The sequence below is a fragment of the Centruroides vittatus genome, unplaced genomic scaffold (genome assembly GCF_030686945.1).
Source record: "Centruroides vittatus isolate TY-2023 unplaced genomic scaffold, ASM3068694v2 contig_1057, whole genome shotgun sequence".
Taxonomy (NCBI): Eukaryota; Metazoa; Arthropoda; class Arachnida; order Scorpiones; family Buthidae; genus Centruroides; species Centruroides vittatus.
This window is the reverse complement of record NW_027120684.1, coordinates 477943-500292: the sequence shown is the minus strand read 5'-3', so window position 1 is coordinate 500292 and position 22350 is coordinate 477943. Positions and strand designations below refer to the sequence as shown.

Genomic DNA, 22350 nt, shown 5'->3' with positions numbered 1-22350 from the left:
GATTGGGCTTAAAAGTAGCAGATTGTGATATTTGTAGGTCTCTAGGCTACTATATTTGTGACAAATTATACTTTGTGCCACATTAAAAATAATTTGGGCTACATTTCAAGGAATTTGGCTTTACCTTTTTATAAAACTTATTGGGCAACCTGTGAGGTTCTCATGGAAGACATGCTGTTTATTAATAATAATAATTAACTGCAGGTAAACAAAAATAAAATATGGCTACGCATACAGATTATTAAGCAAACAGCAATATAAATTCCATCAGTTACATGGCATTTTACATATTTCTGTACAATATGCCAATCTGTGATAGTTCAAAACTAAATCCTTGTTAGTTCATAATATCAAAGCGAGAGAAAACTTTTTAATAATAGCTACAAAATTTAATCATAAATAACTGTTCATTGCTAAAGTTCACTTTTAATAAAAAGCAGCATTTTGTCAAATAAGTTAAAAATTGTTAGTCTTGAATTTATAGTACATATTAACATAGCAGTATCAAAAATTGTTAAAACCATTAGGCAAAAAGTGGTTAAACCACAAAATTGTCTTTAGCAGCATTTAGTGGTCACAAGACAAATAAAGGCAAAAACTCAACTTCAATTTTGAAAGTTTTCTTAATATAATCAGCCTGACGTCTAAAAATGTCTATACACTACAGATGGGTCATTTCGTACTTTGAATTAATTTAATAAATTTGACATTACATTTTGCTCAGTGTGTCTGAATAACAATGATGCGATTAATTGAAAAAATCTAGAAGAATGTTTTGACCAAATATTCCTCTTCTGACAGTGTTCATGATGTAAGAGAGTAGCTATTAATCTTGCAAGTAGTTTCATCCTCTATTTTTTGGACAAAAATATTACAATTAGGACTGAAATGTCAGACATTTTAAAAGCATCTACAAACTATTATCAAACAGACAGAAAAGGATGTATTAGACTCTATAAATTCTGGAAATAATTGTTACCAACTGCAGTTCATTACAAAGACATGTTATGTGCAGACTACAACATAACATGTCTGAAGTGAGCCTTATAGGTGGCATAAAAATTTAGTAATTTGTTTACTCTCAATTAAAAACAATACATTTTCAGCCAAATTAGATTTGAACAACTGGTAAGAATGAGAAATAATATTTCTTCTTTCAGATGCAAACATGATCTATTTGTCTTAGTATATTAATAATAATATACAATTACTATACTTGTAAAACAATTTCAGATTAACTAATGTATGCACTTTTTCAGGCGTTTTCAAAATCAAAAAAGGGACAAGTAAAGAAAAGTATCTTTGCATCACCCGATAACATTAATGGAAGAGTGGGAGTCGGTACCTGCGGCATCGGAGGAAGGCCCATGACCGAATATCACCAGCAGGAAAAATGGAGGCGACCCATGACGGCACCGCCGCCAGCACACGGAATGACACATACGGGAATGTGATTAAGAGTGCACTTTGTGTGATTGTGTTTTTTGAACAGTGACAATATCCAATGTAGAGTGGATCGTTTTAACTCCATTGTAAATAAATATCAAATTTGAAATCTTTATTAGTTATAAACGTCTATTTTCAAAGTGATGAATGTATAAAAAAATTTCAATAAACAGTTGCATAATAGATTATGCATACACAATTCACATTTAAAACTCTGAGCGAGTTCTATCTGGTACTATATACACATTTTAAAGAATCAGCAACAGAATTTTTTTGATCGAGTATTTAAATTGCTTGGTTCGGCTAGCGGCACAGTATCGTTCGTTACGTCCTCGGCAATTGCATGTTGGTTATTGAGAATCTGAAAATCAAATTGTTTAGTCTAAGCATAAATAATCATTTACTAAATAAATTATAATTTATTATAATTTTTTATCCTAAATAAACATTCAACTACATGACAATATCAGTAAGACTTAAGTGCAGTATTGATTTTTAGCAATCCTCACAAAAACAAAGTGCCTGATCCAAAGTAGTTACAATGTAACAGTGAGTAAGAAATGAGTTTTGCAAATGGAGTCAAGGATAATCTGAAAATTATTTCTTTTCTACAACATGTGATATATTTTTACACGTTTACATACTTTTAATCTAGTATCAATAAATTGCAGACAAAATTTTGTTCACAATTGTTTGCAACCCTTGTCTCATACAATGTAACCAATATGCATTTTGCAAAGGAGCTTAATGCCCAGCTAGTTATCTTTTAAAGTTAAAGCATCTAAATTGCTTATCCAAACAACTATTCTTAAATGACATTCTCTCTCTATCAAATGTTGGCTTAATGTTTTAATAAATCAAGCAAAGTTTGTTTAACCTAAACTGCCAAAATCATTAATATCTACAAATATAAAAATTTACTACTAACCTTTGTGACAAGAAATTTAGTGGCTTCGTCTATATTAATATTGTCTTTTGCCGACGTCAGAAACCAACCGGCAAAACCGTGGTCTTCACAAAATGTATTCATTTTACTTGCATTGTTAACTTGGTCTTCTTTATTCACATCACACTTTAAAGAATAAAATTTTTTAAAATACTCTTAAAAACAAACTTGTGGTTATCATTATTAATTAAAATAACTAAAAAATTAAATTTGTGGGAAGAAAAATATCATTATATAAATTAAAAATTCACTGTAAGTATTAGATTCCAGAATATCTTGATTATTTTACATCACGTGAGAATTTAAGACATGACTTAATAGGAGTGTCTCATAATTGTACTGTACACCATTCTAGTTAAATTTACTCTTAATATAAAATAAAGAAATAAGCACAAGTGCATAAGTTTAATTAACTAACCAATTCATAATTTTAGCAAAATAAAGAAAATAACTCTTGTGTATTCAGTAAATATGGGTGCTGAACATGTTTTAAGAAAGTCATAATAGAACAAAAATAAAGGTTTCTTCTCAAGAATCTGATTTTAAAATTATTAAAATTTATGAAGTTAATAATTTCTTTTTTTTGCTATATCTGTAAATTTTAAAAGATGATTGCAGAAATTATTCTGAAAATACTTTCAATTTAAGAGCCGAAAATAATGAATTTATGTAACCTGTATTTGCAATTATAGTTCTATCAATCCCATTTTGTAAAACAATTCCAACAGTCATTTTCTCTATTTAATAAATTTTTAAAATCATTCACAATTACACAACTAAGATGATGATAAAAATTATTAAACAACGAAATGCAATTTTGTTATTTTGCACTCTCTTTCTAATTTAAAATGGTCTAAAGAGATGATAAAGATTAACTATTATAAGGTTGAAAAACAAAAAATTCAGCAAGTTAAAAATTTTTTTTTATATATAACAAAATAAAAAGGAAAAATCTGTTCTAGTGGGTTGCATTTGTTCAATCAATGACACATGGTCGATAAGGAAGATAAGGACAAGAAAGAAAAAATTTCACCATCAGTTTTCATTAAACCTGACAAAAGGCACAAAAATTGAAAATTTCAATATTCTAAAATCCGTGGGAAAATTTGAGACAACGTGCATGCTTGCTTGAATAAAAAATATCTAATAAAGGAGTTTGCACTTAAAAATTGGGAAATCCTCTGTACAAAATTTCACAAATCTTGAACCTTGTTAGAGTGTAATTGGAAACTACGTACAGTACGGTGGATTTCTCCAATTTTCCACCCGTGTTCGAGTGAAACTGTTGTACAAGTGCCATGTTGTACGAGGAATACCTGTATATTACAAGAGAAATCCAAATATAAGATCCAAAGGAATGACCAAGACTGCTTAAACCCAAGCAAAATACTGAGAACAAATGATACTTCTAAGAGAAACAATCAGGACCATGAATATATTGGTGCAACAGCAAGCCTTTAATATGCAGGATTAAATTTAGATCATTATTATACAATACAGGAATAACGACAACAACACTAGCAACGTATACCAGGGAGGAGGATATCTCTATAAAATAGGACGAAACAAGAATAATTATCTTCTCGAAGTGAGATCCAACCTGAAATATATGGAAGGTTAGAAATTATAAATCTTAAAGAAATTTCAGTGAACTTTAAATGATGAAGGAAACATGTAAAAGGCCTGAAAGTCTATATGAGGTTCTTAAGTGTGTTTAATGACAGTCTAATTTAATGGATTTCATTTAGACATTTTTTACTAGTAAGGCAGTTTTGGCAGGATGGTGTATTTATTTTACATTTTTGACCAATTACAATGCTGAATGTAATTTAAACACAATAGTTTGTTATTTCTTTTTATGTTTGATGTTACATTTTTAATTGAAAATTCTATTCTAAATGTATTAAGCCTGATGATCATCTCTTTGGAGAGTCAAAAACATTAGCTGAAGTTTAAAAAGTGATTTTTATTTGCTAATTCATATAAAAGGTGCTCTATACAGTCATACTTGTGTTAATCAATTTCCTGTAGTAAATTAGAAGTTGGTTTATTTCTGATTCTGACAAGTATAAATAGAATCTTTTTGAGAAATTTTTAGAAGCAATGCTATAATATATTTTTAAGAAAAAGCTTAATTCAAAATATAAATGTGAGTATAGCTGTACCCCAGTATACAAATTCCTTGTAGAATGAATAATAATTTAGATTAGGCTATGTGAATCAAACAACTATAATCCCAACATTGCAAAGTTCTTTAGAATGCATCTGTGAAAGATTTTAAAATTGTAATGATAAAAGTGGGTAATATTGGGTCATTCTGTTTTCAGTACTGTTTTTATTTCAGTGTTGTTATGTTTGTACAATTTAGTGATTTATAATTTCAGTGCAGTCTTATGAGTTTATTTTTAACAGTTCATTATCTGTTTTTATAGTGTAATATTTTAAAAATAAAATTTACAGTATCATTACAACATTTTCATTGCTACTTACTGCACTTAAAACTTAATTCATACACAATTTAATTGCGGTACTAAATAAATTTAAAACACATTTTAATAACCTATAAGTATTTGTTAGTAAGGTAATTGGGATTTGTAATGTTTAATATTAATCTACAATTTTAGCATGACAGGTAACTAGGTTTGTAGTGTCATTTGGAGAAATTGATTGGGGTTGTTCAGATGGACTGCAACTAAGTTGGAATTTTCCCCATTAGAAATAACAGAAAAAAATTCTTCCTAATGTCTGGATTGTTTTCAGGAACACTAGATTTGGATAACCTAATATAGCTGTGAATACACAAATGATATATTATCATCGTTGTCATTTAATTCTCAGAAATGCTGTTTTGTTTTTAACCCATGAAAATTTCTGGGAAAATTGTTGTGCCCTCTCTGAAGTCTTATGATCAGCCTCCAAAACAGTACTGATCAGTTCTTGTTGGTCTCTTGTTTGTATGACTTAACAATAGTCTGCAATTGACAATATTGTGTGTTCCTTGAGACACAAAAGTATGAAAAATATATGCTTATGCTTATGCCAGCAGGAACAACTCTGAACAAGGAAGTATATACTATGATTCTCAAAATAAAGCTTTACTAGGATGTTCATGAAAAACAGATGATAGAGAAACCATTTCACATCACAAGATAATATCAGACACACGACCAATATTGTGCAGCCAGTAATCATTACAATCAGTTCTTCCCATATTCAGTGCAATTTCTTTGTTTCTGCAACTGATAGCAGCTCTGAAAAGTAAGCGTTTTCATCTAATGAGGTGTATGAAGCCCCAACACTTAACTCTTAATTCTCTGTCCAAAAATGGATTATGAAAGCATATAGTATATGAATATGACAATGGCAGAGATATATGCACATGAAAACAGTGCTTCAAACACACAAATCTTTAGAAGATATAGACAACAAGGGGGGGGGGAACATTCTGCAAATGATCAGCCTTTGGATATATAAAAATATATCAACAGAAAAAGTAAACAAATGAGAAATTGTTACTTCTGGTCTAATTGTAAAGTAGATATTGTTGTTAACTAGAATTAAAATAACACTCACTTTGTTAGCTAGAAGTACACAAGGCACATTAGATCCATCATGAAGATGAACTTTATTGTCCAAGTCATTTTTCCATTTTAATACTGCATCAAATGTTGCTGCTCTTGTCACATCAAAGACTATAAATGCACCTACAGCTTCTTTATAATATACTCGTGTCATATTTCCAAATCTTTCTTGTCCTTTAATTAAATTGATTTTATATTAAAGTTTGAGATATTTAAAAGTATTTTTTTTAAATCATTTTTTATCATTTTACAAAGTTAGTTTGTTTAGAATTGATTTTACTTACCTGCTATGTCCCACAATTGTAACCTGATTAAAGTATTACTATCCCAATTTAAGACTTTTAAAGCAAAATCCACTCCAATCTTAAGTTTAAGTTAAAGACTATAATTAAATAATTCTTTTAAATTAGCTTTGAAATTTATAATTTTTTTAATTTACAGTAAAGCCCTGCCATATGTGACCAATATGTTACAAGACTCCTCATGTAAGAAGAAATTCACATAATAAATAAGCAATTATTTATTGTGACATCAATGCTGGGCTGCAATTTTATCATCATAGTTTTAATTTATTTAATTTAAAATATATGCTCTCCACCTCAAATTAGTACTGTAGTGTCTTGCCCTGTACATCATACTTTCCCTTCAACAATAGTCAAGTCAGTCATCTAACTACTTTCAGGGGAAAATTTTGGAATTGACATAACATAACATGACTTCCAATTTGTGTGAGAAGTTCATATATAGTTAATCAGGACCTCCTGACTAAGGTTTCCATATCTGGATTCATCTTTCATCTATCTAACTCCATTTTCGAGATTAAGGAAAGACAGATGGACGGACAGCAACAGTGGGAATTTATAGGTTACAATTTTTTCAAATTGCAGCTCAAAAAATTTGATATATTAGTATAGGAAATACTTGCTATTATTTTTACATTTTTTACACACACATTTTCATAAATAAGGTAAACGAACACTATTAAACATAGCATAATTCCATAAATCATAAAAACAGCATCAATTTTTGGAAGACGACTTTTTGCTTCTCCCAATAAATCTAAACTTTTACCTTTTTCCCCATAAAGAAGCCACTTTATGGCTTTTATCTTAATACAGCTAGCAGCATCATTACCCTTGCATTTGGAGTCCTGTTTGCAAAATAATTAGCATAAATGAAAACAAAGAGAAGCACCGATATCATACAGAGACAATATATTACAAACGAGAACTTCATACGAAGACTGACGAGAGTCTCAGTGTTTAGTGCAAAATAAAGAAAATGAGTCACAGATAGCTCTTAACAATCCTGAATATTTTTTGTGTTATTATACAAATATCATCAATAAGAAGTATGTTTAGTTATTCTGTAATGAGAAATGATAATAAAGGTAGTGGCAGTAATATTTTTATTATTTATTATCATCAAAAATTGAGAAAATTAATTTTTAAATCTCAGTTTTTTTCACACCTCTATTTCAAATCTGTCTTTCAATTTTACAATGAACATTGTACTGTAGTAAATAAACTTTTAAAAAATGAATATAAATTTGAACTCATCATCATAGATTATTTATGATTTACAGCATATACTTTAAAAAATTTGTTTTTCGCTTCGATTTTACGAAAGATACTTACCGATACTAATCAGAAGAAATTATAGAAAACGGCCAGTAATTTTGGATTTCTGGAAGTTGGATATTTGGTATAATGCTATATTTGCATGCAATTGTTTTTTGTTAATTTGTAAATGATTTCACTACATTGATCTTGAGACCATATCAACAGTTTTGTTATTTAGTTATTTATATGCAAATTAAGATTAAGAAATAATAGATTATTATTGATTATGATTATTTGTTTATTTAATATATTTATTTTTATTAGGATAAGTATAGTCTATTATAAGGATGTAGATGCTGTTTCTACACTTACAACATATCTAACATAAAGAATGTACGGTACACTGCACCTTTATTTACTTTACTCAATACAATTAAAGTTGATCTCACAATTGGTTGTCTGAATTATTATCATTATTGTAATTAGATAGCATTACTAGAAAAAGAATTTTAAAATTAAACGAAATATTTAACAATAATTATGAAAATCATTTTATCTAAAAGAAATATAATTTATCTTATCAAATTATCTAATATTATTCTGCAGATATATAAATGGCACTTCAGTCGTTACGTAATAAAATTGTATAAATATTTAAAGTTTATTATTATTATTATTATTTAAAAGAATATTTAAAAAGCTTGAAAATAAACTTCTGTACTAAACTTTTAAAATATTGATAAGTTAATTAAACTTGTATAAGAACTTTGTTTTAATATGAAAACTTTATCCATTTTATTCTAAACCTGCACTGTACTATTATATTTCTTATCTTAAAAGGTAAATTATAGTAATAATAACAGTTGTAAAGTTATCTGAACGCAAACTAGAATAAATTCATAGATTACAAGTTAAGGATACCGTTGCTCTGTAGTGATGAGAGAAAAACTGATGAACATATCGTTTAATAATACTTGTTTTACCAGTTCCCAATTCTCCTATTACTAAAATTTTATATAAGTGTTCCCTTCGAGTCTGTGTTGCCTAAGATGAAAAATATATTTTAAATATAAAATTTATAATTTTAAGTTTACTTTGATCTTATTAGTTTTTAACTTAACTGTTATTCAACTTTATAATAAATAAATTAAGTTAACAAATTCCTTTTTCTTTATTAAGTCAACAAAAATATAGATATGAATTTGGAAAAGTATGTTGAAAATATTTGTTTAATAATCTTATATTTCAATAAATAATGAAATTTAATATATATATAAATATTTTAAAATTACATATAATTTAAAATGAATATAATTAATTACTTTTATAATAAAAATAAACTAACTTACCATCTGATTAAATTTAATTCCTGAATTAATTGTTATATGATTCCAAATACAGTATATTAACTGGACAGATGAAAGTACATGCTACTGCATTTATCAATTCATAGATGAGATAAATATCAAGTGATGACACAGATCTATTGCTGGCTATTGTTAATAACAATTAACAAAAAAATTATTATTTGATATGCAGTATAATTTACGTTTAAAATCATTTTATACTATATTATTTTATTTTTTGAATTCCTTAATGTGATTATTTTAACAACAAATAATTTACCTGTACATTACATTATTCAATACAATAATATTAAAAATTACATATAAACAAACAACGACTAACCCGTTACAAAGGGGAAAGTATATTGCAACAACCCTCAAATTTTGGAAGAATTGAAAACCAATTGGAAGAAATTATTATTCACATTATAGTCACTGAACCTGTCATTTACCAAACATGCTTTAATAAGTGGAAGAAAATGTACCAAATAAGGAGGCAACCACTTCAACACAGACTTGAGAGAAAAATGATGATAAAATATTGTAAATTGTTTGAATTAAAATATTATGTTTTTAAGTTAAATATACCATTTATTTATCATACCAAATGTAACTCAAATTTACAGTCATCATCATCAGGTCATTATCCTTCTAAATATTTTGCATCCAGGGCCAGTTTTTTGTCTTATATAACATTCATCAATAACTGCACTAAATTTGACTCTAAATTACAATTTTGAAATCATTTACGTAAAACAACTTGATTAGTGATAATACATGCTCAATAATTTGATTAAAGTAATCATTAACAATCAGTAGATCATCTGTTAACAGAAGAATTTTTATTAATATGAAATCACATTTTACTCTTACTAATATATTCTACTATTTTTAACTTTTTTCAATGCTAACGTTACATTGATGACATTTGTGTAATCTGGAATTCAAGACTTTAAAAAATTCTAGACCACAAAGTAACAAAAACTGATGAGTAATGATGGTAAATCTATTGCAACTTTCTGATAACAATTCTATTAAAAACTAAAATTATGATAAAAATATTAATATGATAAAAGTTTGTTTTAAAGTTTTGAAAGTCATCAGTTAAAAATTATTCCTTTGAATAATGTCATTGATAAATTTTTTCTATTTAACATACTCTTTATTTATTTAAAAATATAATAAAAACAAAAATGCTAATATTAATTGTAGCAATCATTTCAGTATCAAAATATAAATTAATTTTAATTAGTAATTACGTTATTGCTTTTTGACTTTGAAGAATTTAATAGAAATCTGATTAATGCACTACATTTAAATTTTCTGATTTAATAATCAAAAATTTTTTACTTCTTTCATATATCAACAAAACAATGAGCAAAGATAAGTACTTTAATGACCTTAACGATTTTTAAATATTTTCCTATTTTAGAAAAAATTATTTGTAATTCTCAAATGATATTTAATGTGCTGTATTTTATATATGTTTATATAGTAATAACACTAAAGTGTTGCGGTGTTACCAAAATAAACTTTAAAAATGAGAATGTTCGCTAGTACTTTCAGTAGCATGAAGTTACTGTCGTCAGGCGAAATCGAATACAACAGCTATCGAATTTTAAGCTTTCGAACAACTCTAAAATTATAAGCAGGATGTGGATGGAATATAAAACAAATTTGAATTAGAATGATGTTCTAAAAATTATAAAATGGCAATTACGAATGATGTAATTTACTCAAGGTTACATAGCAAGCAATAGCTTAAAGCAAAAATGATTATGCAAAAAGGAACTAAAATTGTAGGTTGAATTGTTTGAATAATGTTACACATAACTGTGGTATTTCAAGGGTTGGGGTGTTGCATGGTGTAAAGTATGATGTTGTCGTGGAAGACGTAACATCCACTTCTGATCAGGTCAAATAAGATAGTGTTCACGACTCTTTGAAAATAGCATCCACAATTCTTCCCTCCTTGCAGCATTTGGCAAAGTTAATATTTGCCCGAGGGAGTCGTGAACGTAAAGATTTCCCTTAACCTTTTATCAATTGGGATCTGATAATATCCAGAGCTGAAATCCAGTACGGAGAAAATAGTACTACCCTAGAACTGAACTAGGATATCATCCACTCTGGTCATCGGGAAATCTTGGCCACTGTAACTTTGTTGATCTTCCTCAGGTTGAGGGTTATACGGATGTCACTGTTGCCCTTCTGCACTAGATGGATTGGGGAATTCCACAGGGAGGTGCTATTCTCAATTATGCCTCTTTCTTATAAGCATCAATTTTTTTCTTTTATTTTTGGTAACAGGATGTGCGGGATCCTATACTGTCGGATGTGTCCTATAAGTCTATCATCTGTGATTTCAAAATGGTGGGTGAATTTCGTAGTTCCGCTTAGGTCACTCACATGGAGTGAGAAGCATGTCTTATTCCTTATAATCAGACCTGTTAACATTTCTTTCCATGGACTAGGTACCCGAGAGATTCACCTTGTCTAGGATACTGTTGTCGATCACTTCATTGCATGACAGGGCAATTGTCTGTCCCCCACAGTCACGCTTTACACAATTTTGTATAATATCATCTAGTTTTCTGATAATTGATCTATCTTTAGCCAAGAAGTCAATTCCCAATATTCCACGATATTTTCTCATGGGCTCGATGTTATGGACTGATAAAGTCATGATTGTTCCCTTCCTTCTAAACTAACCATGGTTAGGTCAGATCCCATCAGACAGAGTGGATGCACAGTTTATCCTTTCGTAATATTTAACAATAACTTCAATCGTTGACTCCAACAGAATTAAGGAGATTAGAAAGTTCTAAAAGGAAGAAAGAACAAGGAGCAAGGGAAAATTGTATGAAGAACAAAAAGAAACACAATTTGGCATACTGCCACAATAGTTCTATGCAATCTGTCTCAGCTGAGTATCCCCTCTCCCCATGGTGCTAAACTTAAGTGTCCAAAAATTTCTTAGGGTAGTGAGGACATTGTTGATGAAGAGGGTGACCATCCTTCCTTTATCAAGACAGTATTTTATAATTGAATTATCCAAAACTGGCTATATGAAATTTTTAACTCCTATTTTGATAAAATTGAAAACCATTTTAATTTTTAATAATAATTGATTAGTATTATTCCTGTTGTTTTTAAGTTGTATTATCCTAGTTCTGAGTTCTATCTTTCCCCAAACTGAAAACAGGTATTTAATGCCTTTTTTAAGATTAGTGTCACTAACTTTGCATAAAATTGCTGTCTCAGTCATTCCACTTTAGTTACATCCATTTTGAACGAAGCACTAAAAATTATAATCCTCAACATAATCTTGTGTAAGATAAGAATACAAACTAAATAATAATTGACATTTCTTAGGATATTGTCATCATGTGGCATTATTTTAATGACTTATTTATAAGGACTTTTTACAATGAATGTCAAAATATTTTATTTTCTATTTATGTTATCAATTGTTCTTATTAGTTATCCAAGCCATAGTTTTATTATTCATAATGTAGAAAGTCATTTTTAAATTTGTGGCAAATAGTCATTTTACTAAGGTTAATTCATTCAATATTTTGTGTAACTTGATTTATTGACCTAATTTTTAAATATTTATAAACAACATTTACAGTAACTTCATTCACAGTATAACACCTTGTTCCAGTTCTGTTGCTTATAATAAAACAAGGTTATGTTGCATGCATCATGCGATGTAATGTTAGTATGGTCAATACACTAACCCATACTGATCAAAACAAATAGTGTAATTACTAATATTAAAGAATATTTATAATTAACACAATAAACGACTTCTTCAAATAACACTGTAGTGCGTAACACAGAGACACAGACTAAAACCTTCCACAGTGTTGTATACAATAGAGAACCAACTAATGTTTTCGGCCTCCACCGACACTTTCTTCAGGTTGAGAACTAAAAGTCATCCCCACCAGACCGCCAGAACGGTGTTGCCCGTAAAATAAACATTATACATGTCACGTTTCAACCCTCCGCCTGGCATTGATAAATTCACATATTAAATTATTATTCTGCAATACCTTTAGCAATTATTCATAATTCTCATTGATTACACATAATTTCCTATTTAACAAAAATCTCCAACATATACACCTCCAGACAAGGTGTCTACGGAGAAAAGAAACATGAATTGTTTCCTGAGATTACACTTTATAAAATCCAATATAACTTTATAAAATTTGCTTTATTTTTTTTAAATAAAATTATTTATAAAGAATAAGTTTATTTTAATATTGAATTAAGTACAGTCTCATTGATTATGAGATGATGAGATAATGAGATATGATGAGATGGCTCCTCTAGTTCTCTTTAAAGTACTATTCAGAAACCTTCACATTTTATCAAGGGATTGAAATTTAGTGGTTTTTTTTAAAGTTCATTTATCTTTATTATAAGGAATAATAAAGATAGTATAAGTAGAAAGAAATTTAAAGAATATAATTTTAGTGAATCAACTGATTGGTTAGTTACTAGTACTTTAAATCCATTGTTTTGAAAAAGCTACACTTTTTATACTAATAATAATTTCACACACACCTTTAAATGCAGTATATTATTTTTTAAATTATTGCTTTATTTTTGGTCATTTTTAACAATCTTATTCAAAAGAAGAAAAATACATTCTAAATTCAGAACAATACCATCAGCATAAAACATTAACTAGAAAGTTGAGTTTGGCATCATTCTTATTGTAATCTAATTATCAAGATGAAAAGTTTTGGCCAGCATTGTCATATTCCACTTTAGAATGTAGAATTTCTTTGAAGAAGGTTATTAAAAATGACCAAAAACGTTAAAGTATAATTTAAAAAATACAAGGGCTGTTCGGAAAGTTTGCGGCCTTGCCTATATGCGGCGCTGCAATCAATTTAATTTTTGGCGGGAATAATTCAGCCATCTTTGCTAAAGATACGATATCAATTTCCACTTGATTTGTCGTAAAGTTTTGCCACAACAGCTTCGCAGATAGTCAGTGTGCAAGTGCTTTGCCAAAAATGGAGAAGATGGAGACTCGTGCAGTCATAAAATACCTGAAGAAAAAAGGGTTGACCCGATCTCAAATCAAAGCTGACATGAATGAAGTTTTGGGAGAGTCTGCTCCTTCGTACACCACTGAAAAAATGAACAGCCCTTTTTAAATCTGGCAGAGAGAGTGTGGAAGATGACCCTCACAGCGGACGGCCGTCAACTGCTGTCACTGAAGAAAATATCTACAAAGTTCACGATTTGGTATTAGCATATCGCCGTTTGAAAACGCGTGAGATAGCTGAGACAACAGGTATCTCTGTCGACCGAGTGCACCACATCTTAACATCTTAACTGAAAATTTGGGTATGACGAAGGTCTCAGCAAGGTGGGTGCCGCGTCTGCTGACCGCCGAGCAAAAACGTGTTTGCACTTTGATGTCAAAGGAGTGTTTGGACTTCTACCAAAAAACCCACAAGATTTCTTGCGTAGGTTTGTGACTACTGACGAAACGTGGATCCACTACTACACTCCTGAAACAAAAGAACAGTCGAAGCAATGGAAACACCACAGTCTGCCACCACCAAAGAAGACAAAGACAGTTCCATCAGCTGGGAAAGTGATGGCCTTGGTTTTTTGGGATGCTAAAGGCATCTTTATTGACTACCTAGAAAGAGGAAAGACCATCAATGCTGTCTATTACTGTGAACTTTTGGAAAAACTGAAGAAAGAAATCGAAGAAAAGAGGCCACACTTGAAGAAGAAAAAGGTTCTGTTCCACCACGATAATGCACCTGCACATTCCACCAGAATCACGAACAAAAGATAAACGAACTTCGCTTCCAATTAGTTCCACATCCACCGTACTCACCTGATTTGGGGCCCCCAGTGACTTCCACCTGTTTCCAAACCTAAAAAAATATCTTGGCTGGAAAGAGATTCCACTCAAATGACGAAGTCATCTCTGAAGTGAATGAGTATTTTGCACACCTTGACAAATCGACCTATTGTGATGGCATAAAAGAGCTAGAACATTGCTGGAATAAGTGCATTGCTAATAAGGGAGACTATATTGAAAAATAAAAAAAGTTTTAACATTATTTTGTTTGTTCTATTTGAGGCCGCAAACTTTCTGAACAGCCCTCGTATACTGCATTTAAAAAGATATCAGTGTAAATTACAAAATTTTGTACAAAAAAATGTGGCAAAAAGGTAGATATAAGTATGAAAAAGCATGATAAAGGCTTTTAGGCAATCATCATACAGTACTATATATCTATGTGGTTACGGGAGCATCAGGCAGACCTGAAAAACAACAGACACACCACGGCCCTTAGACATTCGTTTTCGATCTGGAAATTTGGACGGACTTCCCGAGCATGAAGTTAACATGGCGTGCCTTCCGTTTCGATCACATATGGCATCTAGAGGCATGGGAGATATATAAAGCCAGCATCAATGGCACCTGCATCAACTTTAAAGATGGGGACTCAGTCACACATGTGTGGAGGTACCTGTTCAAAGAATTCGAACGGTGCCGGGAGGAGGGGTGAAACACGACACGTATGTTGTTTATTTTATGGACAACACTGTTCTGGCGATCTGGTGGGGATGACTTTTAGTTCTCAACCTGAAGAAGGCCTCGGTGGAGGCCGAAAACGTTCGTTGGTTCTCTATCATATACACTACTGTGAAAGGTTTTTAGACTGTCTCTGTGTTATGCACTACAGTGTTACTAGAAGAAGTCGTTATTGTGTTACATACAGTATTATAAGTGTTAGCATAACTATCAATAAAAAAAAGTGTATATGATTACTTGCAACATCTTGAGGAATTTCATTATATTCCTAAAGTATACATATTGTGTAATTTCCTACCTATAATTCACAGATTATGCACTTAAACACTTAATTTCCCAGATGCAGATTATCAGCTGTTATGAATTTTTCTCAGGTAAAAGGAAAATAACTTCTTTTAATTGCATCAAGAATTTTCTTGACATGGTAACATCTGATGTCTTGTTTGTGTGTTGAGAAGATGCAAAAGACAAAAAAGTACCAAAGAACCCATTCATTTCTAGTCACATGAACAGAACAGTATTATTTTATATTTATCAGCTCTCCAATAAATATTTTTAAGTTAGTCTTTGTTTAAAATATGCTTTAAGCTTAGCTTCAAGAATCAATAATAGTTAATAGTGTCAGTGTCTGACAAGACTAACCTTGTCTTCATTCTTGATACAGTGTGTTTTTTTCCCCCAGAATATTTTATTAATATGAAGATTTCATGAAAAAACCAACCACGTTCAAAGGAATCAACAATCATACTGAGGAAATAAAATATTGGAATCTTTGTCCATAAACATAATTAATTTTTTTGTTATTTTATTAATTTATTATTAAATATTATTATTATAAATTTGAGATTAGAATGATATATAGGCTATATATATTCTAATGTAATCTATTTTACAGAGTCGGCTTTTATTTGTACATTAGTTTTATATATATATATATATAACTAATGTACAAAGGACTCTGTAAAATAGATTACATTCCTCTATAAAAAAAAAAGCTATCAATTTCAGTTAATTGGGCTTCATAAGAATATAGAAATATAAGTTATCACAGTTAGATGGTTATGGAAGCTAAGGTATATACTGTACAGTACCTACTTCTACAGAAGGGGGAACTTGGATGTTAAATGTCTAAAGAATTTTTTTTTATAATTGTTTGACCTGGTTTTGTTGATCATTGTTGTTGTTGACTTTTTCAACTCAGTTTTTTTTAAACTGTTTTTGTGAAGATTGTATGTAACAATACCAGAATTTTAAAAAATGCCACTGGATTACTGATTGGATTACTGGTGGATACATATACATACATATACATCAGTAGAATATTTATGTAACAAGTCATATATTGGCTTTTTATATACTGTATTTGCATCAAGTTATTATTTAACTCATTAACGTAAAATGGTTGGCAAGAATTTATGTAAAATCAGAAATTTAGAAAACACCATTACTTGCTTTAACCACTGATGGACTAAACTAAATAGCAGTGGTTGGTCCTCACTAAAGGGTTGGCCACATGGAGTATTCTGAGTTTCTGTCATGTGTAACACTTATAGAAAATGACCAGTATTTAAAACTTCTGGGAGTCACACTCCCTTTGCCAGATTGCCCAAATATTGCATTGCTTTAAACCATCAATTCACTCTAATCTTAGTTTGAGTGTGTTGCGTAACTACTGGCATGTAAATAATGCCTTTTAAAATGCAACACTATCCTTGCCAGTAATACTATAGTGGAATATTTTTTCTTCTTGTCAGAACAAATTTTAACACCTAGATGATGCAGATGGTCAGATAAAAAAAAGTTGAAAAACTTTGTATTCTGAGACATCAGTTTAAAAAAGAATGTTAAATAATAAAGATGAAATGAAAATAAAATGCTAGTCAACCATATGTGACCTGTAAATGCAGTTTTCATTTTATTATACAGTATATTTTATTTATTGTTTATATTTTAATTTATTATTTAGCATATAAATTTAACTCAAACTGGGTATATGTACAGTACATTGCCAAATTATTAGACCATGCAAAAAAATTGATAATTTGTTAGTTTTTGATGTAATAATTAAATAAAAATGCAGTTGTTCATAGGATTATTTAAAATATTAAATGTTTTATTATGTCTTATGACAAAAAGTAAGTTTTCGCATATAAAAATTTGAATACAACAGAACTTAAAAAATGAAAATTAGTATTTTGAATGACCAGTACTACCAGTAGCACTACTACCTTTAACAGGTAGTAGTGCTTTTATATCACGAGAAATACTCTTAATACTTTTTTTATTTTTGTACTCATAACTGCGGTTATGCTGCCATACCTTAATAAGAACCTCTATCACTTCCTTTTGTAGTAGAAAGTTAATTTTTTTACATTTACATGTTGCCATATAAAAGACTTATTAAGTGTTTCAGATATAATAGAGAATAAGAATAACATGAAAAAAAAATACTCATTTTTTAAACAATATTAAAAAAAAGAGAAGAAAATAGTACAAAATATATGACTTTAGTCAGTGGGTCTAATAATTTGGCAGAGCAAAGTACTCTAAGCACAAAAAAAAAAAAAAACAAGAAATCAAAGAAATCTCATCCCCTTTTAGCATGAACTATTTTGTTTTAACACTTGCATTTGAACTCCAAAAAGGTCTTTTAGCCTGCTAACAACCATTTAGCATGGATGGAAACATTTTGCTTTTGTATTTCTTTTTGTAGTTCCTGCTGGTTATTGGTTTTGTATATAGTGTATTATACAGGACATTTAATTGTGTTATTTTTACTTAATGTATACTTAATCTTCCGAAACCGTGTTTTCTTAATTTTTTCTTGGATTCACAAACACAAGTGTTTGTGAATCCAATTTTATGTATATTTACTGTAAGTTTATTAGGTTATCATTTAAGATCTGGAAATGGATTAATTCACTTTATTGTTTCTAAATGGGAAAAATTGATTCAGTCTTTGAGCAATTCAGAGTTTGAATGGCCTCCTAAAATGAATTAAATCTGAAGTAGGAAGCACCACTGTAATACAGAAGCAGCCAGTTATTACTGATGACAATTTAGGGAGAACTGGCTAGGAAAGGAAAAAAAAGTATATTCTTTTTGTTTTACAGATCTAAGGCCAATAATACAGTTAGTTTTAGCAGTAAGATGTTCAGAGCAGGACCTGACATAAAAATGATTCATACCACTATCAGATCACTATTTAGTTGATAGAAGTTTAAAATTTAGACAAAATAAAATGTTCCTACTTATGTTTTGTTCTGAACAATGTTTATTATAAGGAGACTGTCTTAAATTTTTATTTTAGATATAGATAAAATTTTTTTAGTTAGAGAAGGAGAAGATTAAAGATGAGAGAAAGTGATTTACACTATCTTCTACACCGATGATAATATGTTGTTGATCCATCTCTAATTATAAGATCTCCAGAGGAAAATCAATAAAAATCAGCAAGTACTGTGTTAAGGGAAATTTAGTCATTAATCTCCAATCATTTTTTGTAGTTTTTTTTACGAAAAGTAGAAGGATGGCCAACAGAATAGTCTGTTTTATATAGAAAGGTATAGACTTTGGGTTAAATCAAACTTTAAATATTGGAATTATTTACACCATTCTTGGATTTCCATGATCATTTTAAATCAGACTAAAAGAAAAACATAGGCACTTATACGAAACTTCTTTTAATTTTTTTATACAAATGAATTAATGTTGAACAATTCAATTATTTTATCCAACCCTAGCTATGAATTAGACATCAGATTATTTTTTTTAATTAAAATTAATATGCACAGAATATACTTTCACAAATTACTTAAATTGAATTATGACATCTCAAGTCTAACTTACAACAAATAATATTTAATAATAATAATTAAATCCAGTTTTACTTAGTATGTAGTTAAATCTAACATACATAACTATACCAGAAATATCCAGAACAAAATATATTTACTAAAAATAATGAAAAAAAAACATTTGATGATTTTTAAATCATCTTCATATTAAAAACAATCTAATATCAACATGAAAATTCGAACGTCACTTTAAAAATGCATGGAACAATTATTTCATTGGTTGAAAATTAGTTGAAAATCATTTTTAATAATTGTCATTATAAAATAATCATTTAATAATGAGATATGAGTTATCTCATTTGAGATGGAATTAATGTTGAGCAAATTTAGATTATCTGAATTAGTTTTTTAGAATGTTGAAGATGAACAAGCTGTTGATGAGTAATGTTTAATAATGTGGGATACAAGATATCCAGCTTGTCTAATTCTAGTAAATAGAAAATGTTTAAATTATATGTAGCATACCCCATTAAGAGTGAACTATTTATTGTCATCACTTTTATTTAAATTAAAATAGCTTATGCAGTTGAACAATAAACATTTACATTGGATTTATATTGATTCAGTTGGAAAATATAATTTACGAGAATTGTAATGTGGTATGGGATATTTAACACATAATGAACATATAGTACACTCCACGCTAGAGTTTAGAAAATTAAATTAATGACGCACGTATTTAACACATGTATTGTGTTTGCAATATATATAACAAGAGATCAGATAAATATTCTGGAATATGTGAGAAGTTTTAGAAATTTGGATCAGTCAAAGATTTATGAGAACTCAATGGTTGCTGACCAGATTGTTTATATAATTATTTTGTAGAAGTTAATAGTATGTAAATTAACTGTAGCCCACTTATGTAATAGTTCAATATGATTGTCTTTTTTTGCTTTGTTTGACTAACATGCAATATTTTCATTTGTATTAAACAGTGGCATAGTGAACATAACTGGTGCCCAGGGCACAACACTTTATTGGCACCCCCTCCCCCTCCAGAAACACAGTCTGTCTTGGAGACCATTTGGGCACCCCTCTGCGAGTGGTGCCCAGTGCATGATAGACCCTCCCTTGCACCTCCCCTCGCTACACCACTGGTATTAAAAGATATTTTGTAAAGTTACTTCTAATCTCTCTTGTACTTGGACTGAATAAGCAAAATAAATAAATCAAATCAAAGAGTTAATCAAAATTTACCTTAGATCAATATTTTTTTAATTTTATATTTTTATTCTTTTCTTAAAAGATCTACATTTTTAGAGAAATTATTGTCTTTAGAATATAAATAATGATAATAAAAACAGTATATATTTGTCAGCTCTATAATGCAAATAAATAAACAAACAACTGGACAACATCTAAATATTCCCAAATTGTTATTAATTAAAGTTATCTTTAATGTATAATGCTTTGTGTGTATATATTACATACTTCTACATAATAAGAGATTTAGTTGTGTCAACATTTTGTATTCAGTTTACCATTATACAAGATCGGATACATAGAGCAGTCGAAAACCCAGTCTTTCGGGCCAAGAATCCACCTTTGCAAGCAGCTGTCAGCCCGAGCAGGAACTTTTTAGCTTTTCTGAGATAACAACTTTAATGCATTGTCTTCACAAACATAAATTTATGACCAATACTAAAAAGTCTCAAGATTGCTTGTATCATATTTCTTTAGAAATGTCTATTCTCCAAGTTTAGAGTTCAACATTGCCAGATATATAAGAATCTCAATAAAAGCTTTCAGTTCCTGATTAAATCATGAATAATTTTTCCTAAGAACTTCCTGGTACAAAATTTTTTCTCAAAATACAGGATATATATAAGATGATCTGTTCTTTGGTATGAGAAAGCCAATTTGAAAGTTCATGCAAGTTAAGTTGCATGCCAAAATTACCTTCCTCCAGGCTATAGACTAAGGAATTACAGTACTAATTTTTATATCTTTTTACCTACAACTAACATTTCATATTAATACCTATTAATATGGTACTGTACAATGTATCATTATGTATTTTAACTTAAGATAAACTTAAATGTTCCTAATGGTACCTCTATAAATTATTATTATTTTTATTAATTAACAGAAAATAAAATCTTCAATATCTTTTTATTAATAGGAAGCGATATTAAACTTTTTTTTTTTTTTTTGAACAAATGAAATTAACAATAACGAAAAAGGGGGCGCTCTAACCCGGACCCCCATACAAACTCTGCATATGCAAATATTCAATTTCACCCGACAATGCGTTACCCATTATATCAATGGCTTAAAAAAATTCCGAAAAAAGAAGTAAAATACCTTAATTATTTTTAACTTCTACACGAGTTTTAAGGATAAAACAAATCCATATTTTGGTAAAAATTTCCCCGTTTCGAACTGGTTTTCGCGATATATAACGAAAACACTTCAAAAATAGACGCAATTTTAAATTTAAAAACAATAAAAAAAAACAATTTAAACAATACCCGCAATCAAAAGTAAATAAATTCGAAAAGTTTAGAAAGCGCTCTTAATAATTTCCGATGAAAATAATTAAGATAACGTGCAAAATATCGATCATCATTGTCATAAGTGAAGAGGCACCCACGCCCAGCGATTAACAATAATTTTCACCGCTGTCATTCACGATATACGAATAGAATCGATAATTACTAAACAATACAAACTAACGAATTTAAATCGAATAACCTTGTTTTAAGCGTGTTAAAATTTTAAAATCACTAATAAAAACTATGTAACGACATTAATAACGCGAATATTATACAAAAAAAAAAAATAATTATTCTCGTAAACGTTACAAACTTACCCTTTCTGCCATAACTTAACGACTGGAGAATTCATTTTCAACTTTTTATCACATCAATTAAAATCACATGATCGGCGAACGGAAGATGGCGCCCTAAAAGACGATTGCGTCATTTCCTGTTAACTAGAGAAGCCGTGGAAATGTTATCGGGTGCATACGTATCGAATTTCGATAGAAAATTTTTCGTTATCGATAATCTATCGAACTTCCA

The 22350-nt window shown here is 29.5% G+C and overlaps 2 protein-coding genes across 2 annotated transcripts in view; one reads left to right on the top strand and one right to left on the bottom strand.

Moving 5' to 3' along the window:
* Positions 1 to 1561, top strand: part of Spf30 (Splicing factor 30) — a 41430-nt gene extending 39869 nt beyond the window's left edge. The window contains exon 7 of the mRNA XM_067267059.1: positions 1260 to 1561. Coding sequence (XP_067123160.1) covers positions 1260 to 1454 — 195 coding nt within the window. The 3' untranslated portion in view covers positions 1455 to 1561. The remainder of the gene's footprint in view (positions 1 to 1259) is intronic.
* On the bottom strand, positions 1542 to 22350 carry Rab32 (RAS oncogene family member Rab32). The gene is made up of 7 exons (XM_067267087.1): positions 22140 to 22350; positions 8885 to 9028; positions 8457 to 8579; positions 6258 to 6336; positions 5966 to 6147; positions 2375 to 2518; positions 1542 to 1807 (listed from the first exon to the last, which is right to left on the bottom strand). Exons 2-7 carry the CDS (start codon positions 8885 to 8887, stop codon positions 1703 to 1705), a joined length of 636 nt encoding a protein of 211 aa, XP_067123188.1. The 5' UTR covers positions 8888 to 9028; positions 22140 to 22350; the 3' UTR covers positions 1542 to 1702.

Excerpts from the sequence above, each read along its gene's own strand:
- Rab32 (XM_067267087.1), bottom strand. Across the intron at positions 6,337-8,456 it reads CTCATCACTACAGAGCAACG|ATTGGAGTGGATTTTGCTTT; the intron begins GTATCCTTAACT and ends CTTAAACTTAAG. Across the intron at positions 1,808-2,374 it reads CTAAATTTCTTGTCACAAAG|ATTCTCAATAACCAACATGC; the intron begins GTTAGTAGTAAA and ends TTTGATTTTCAG.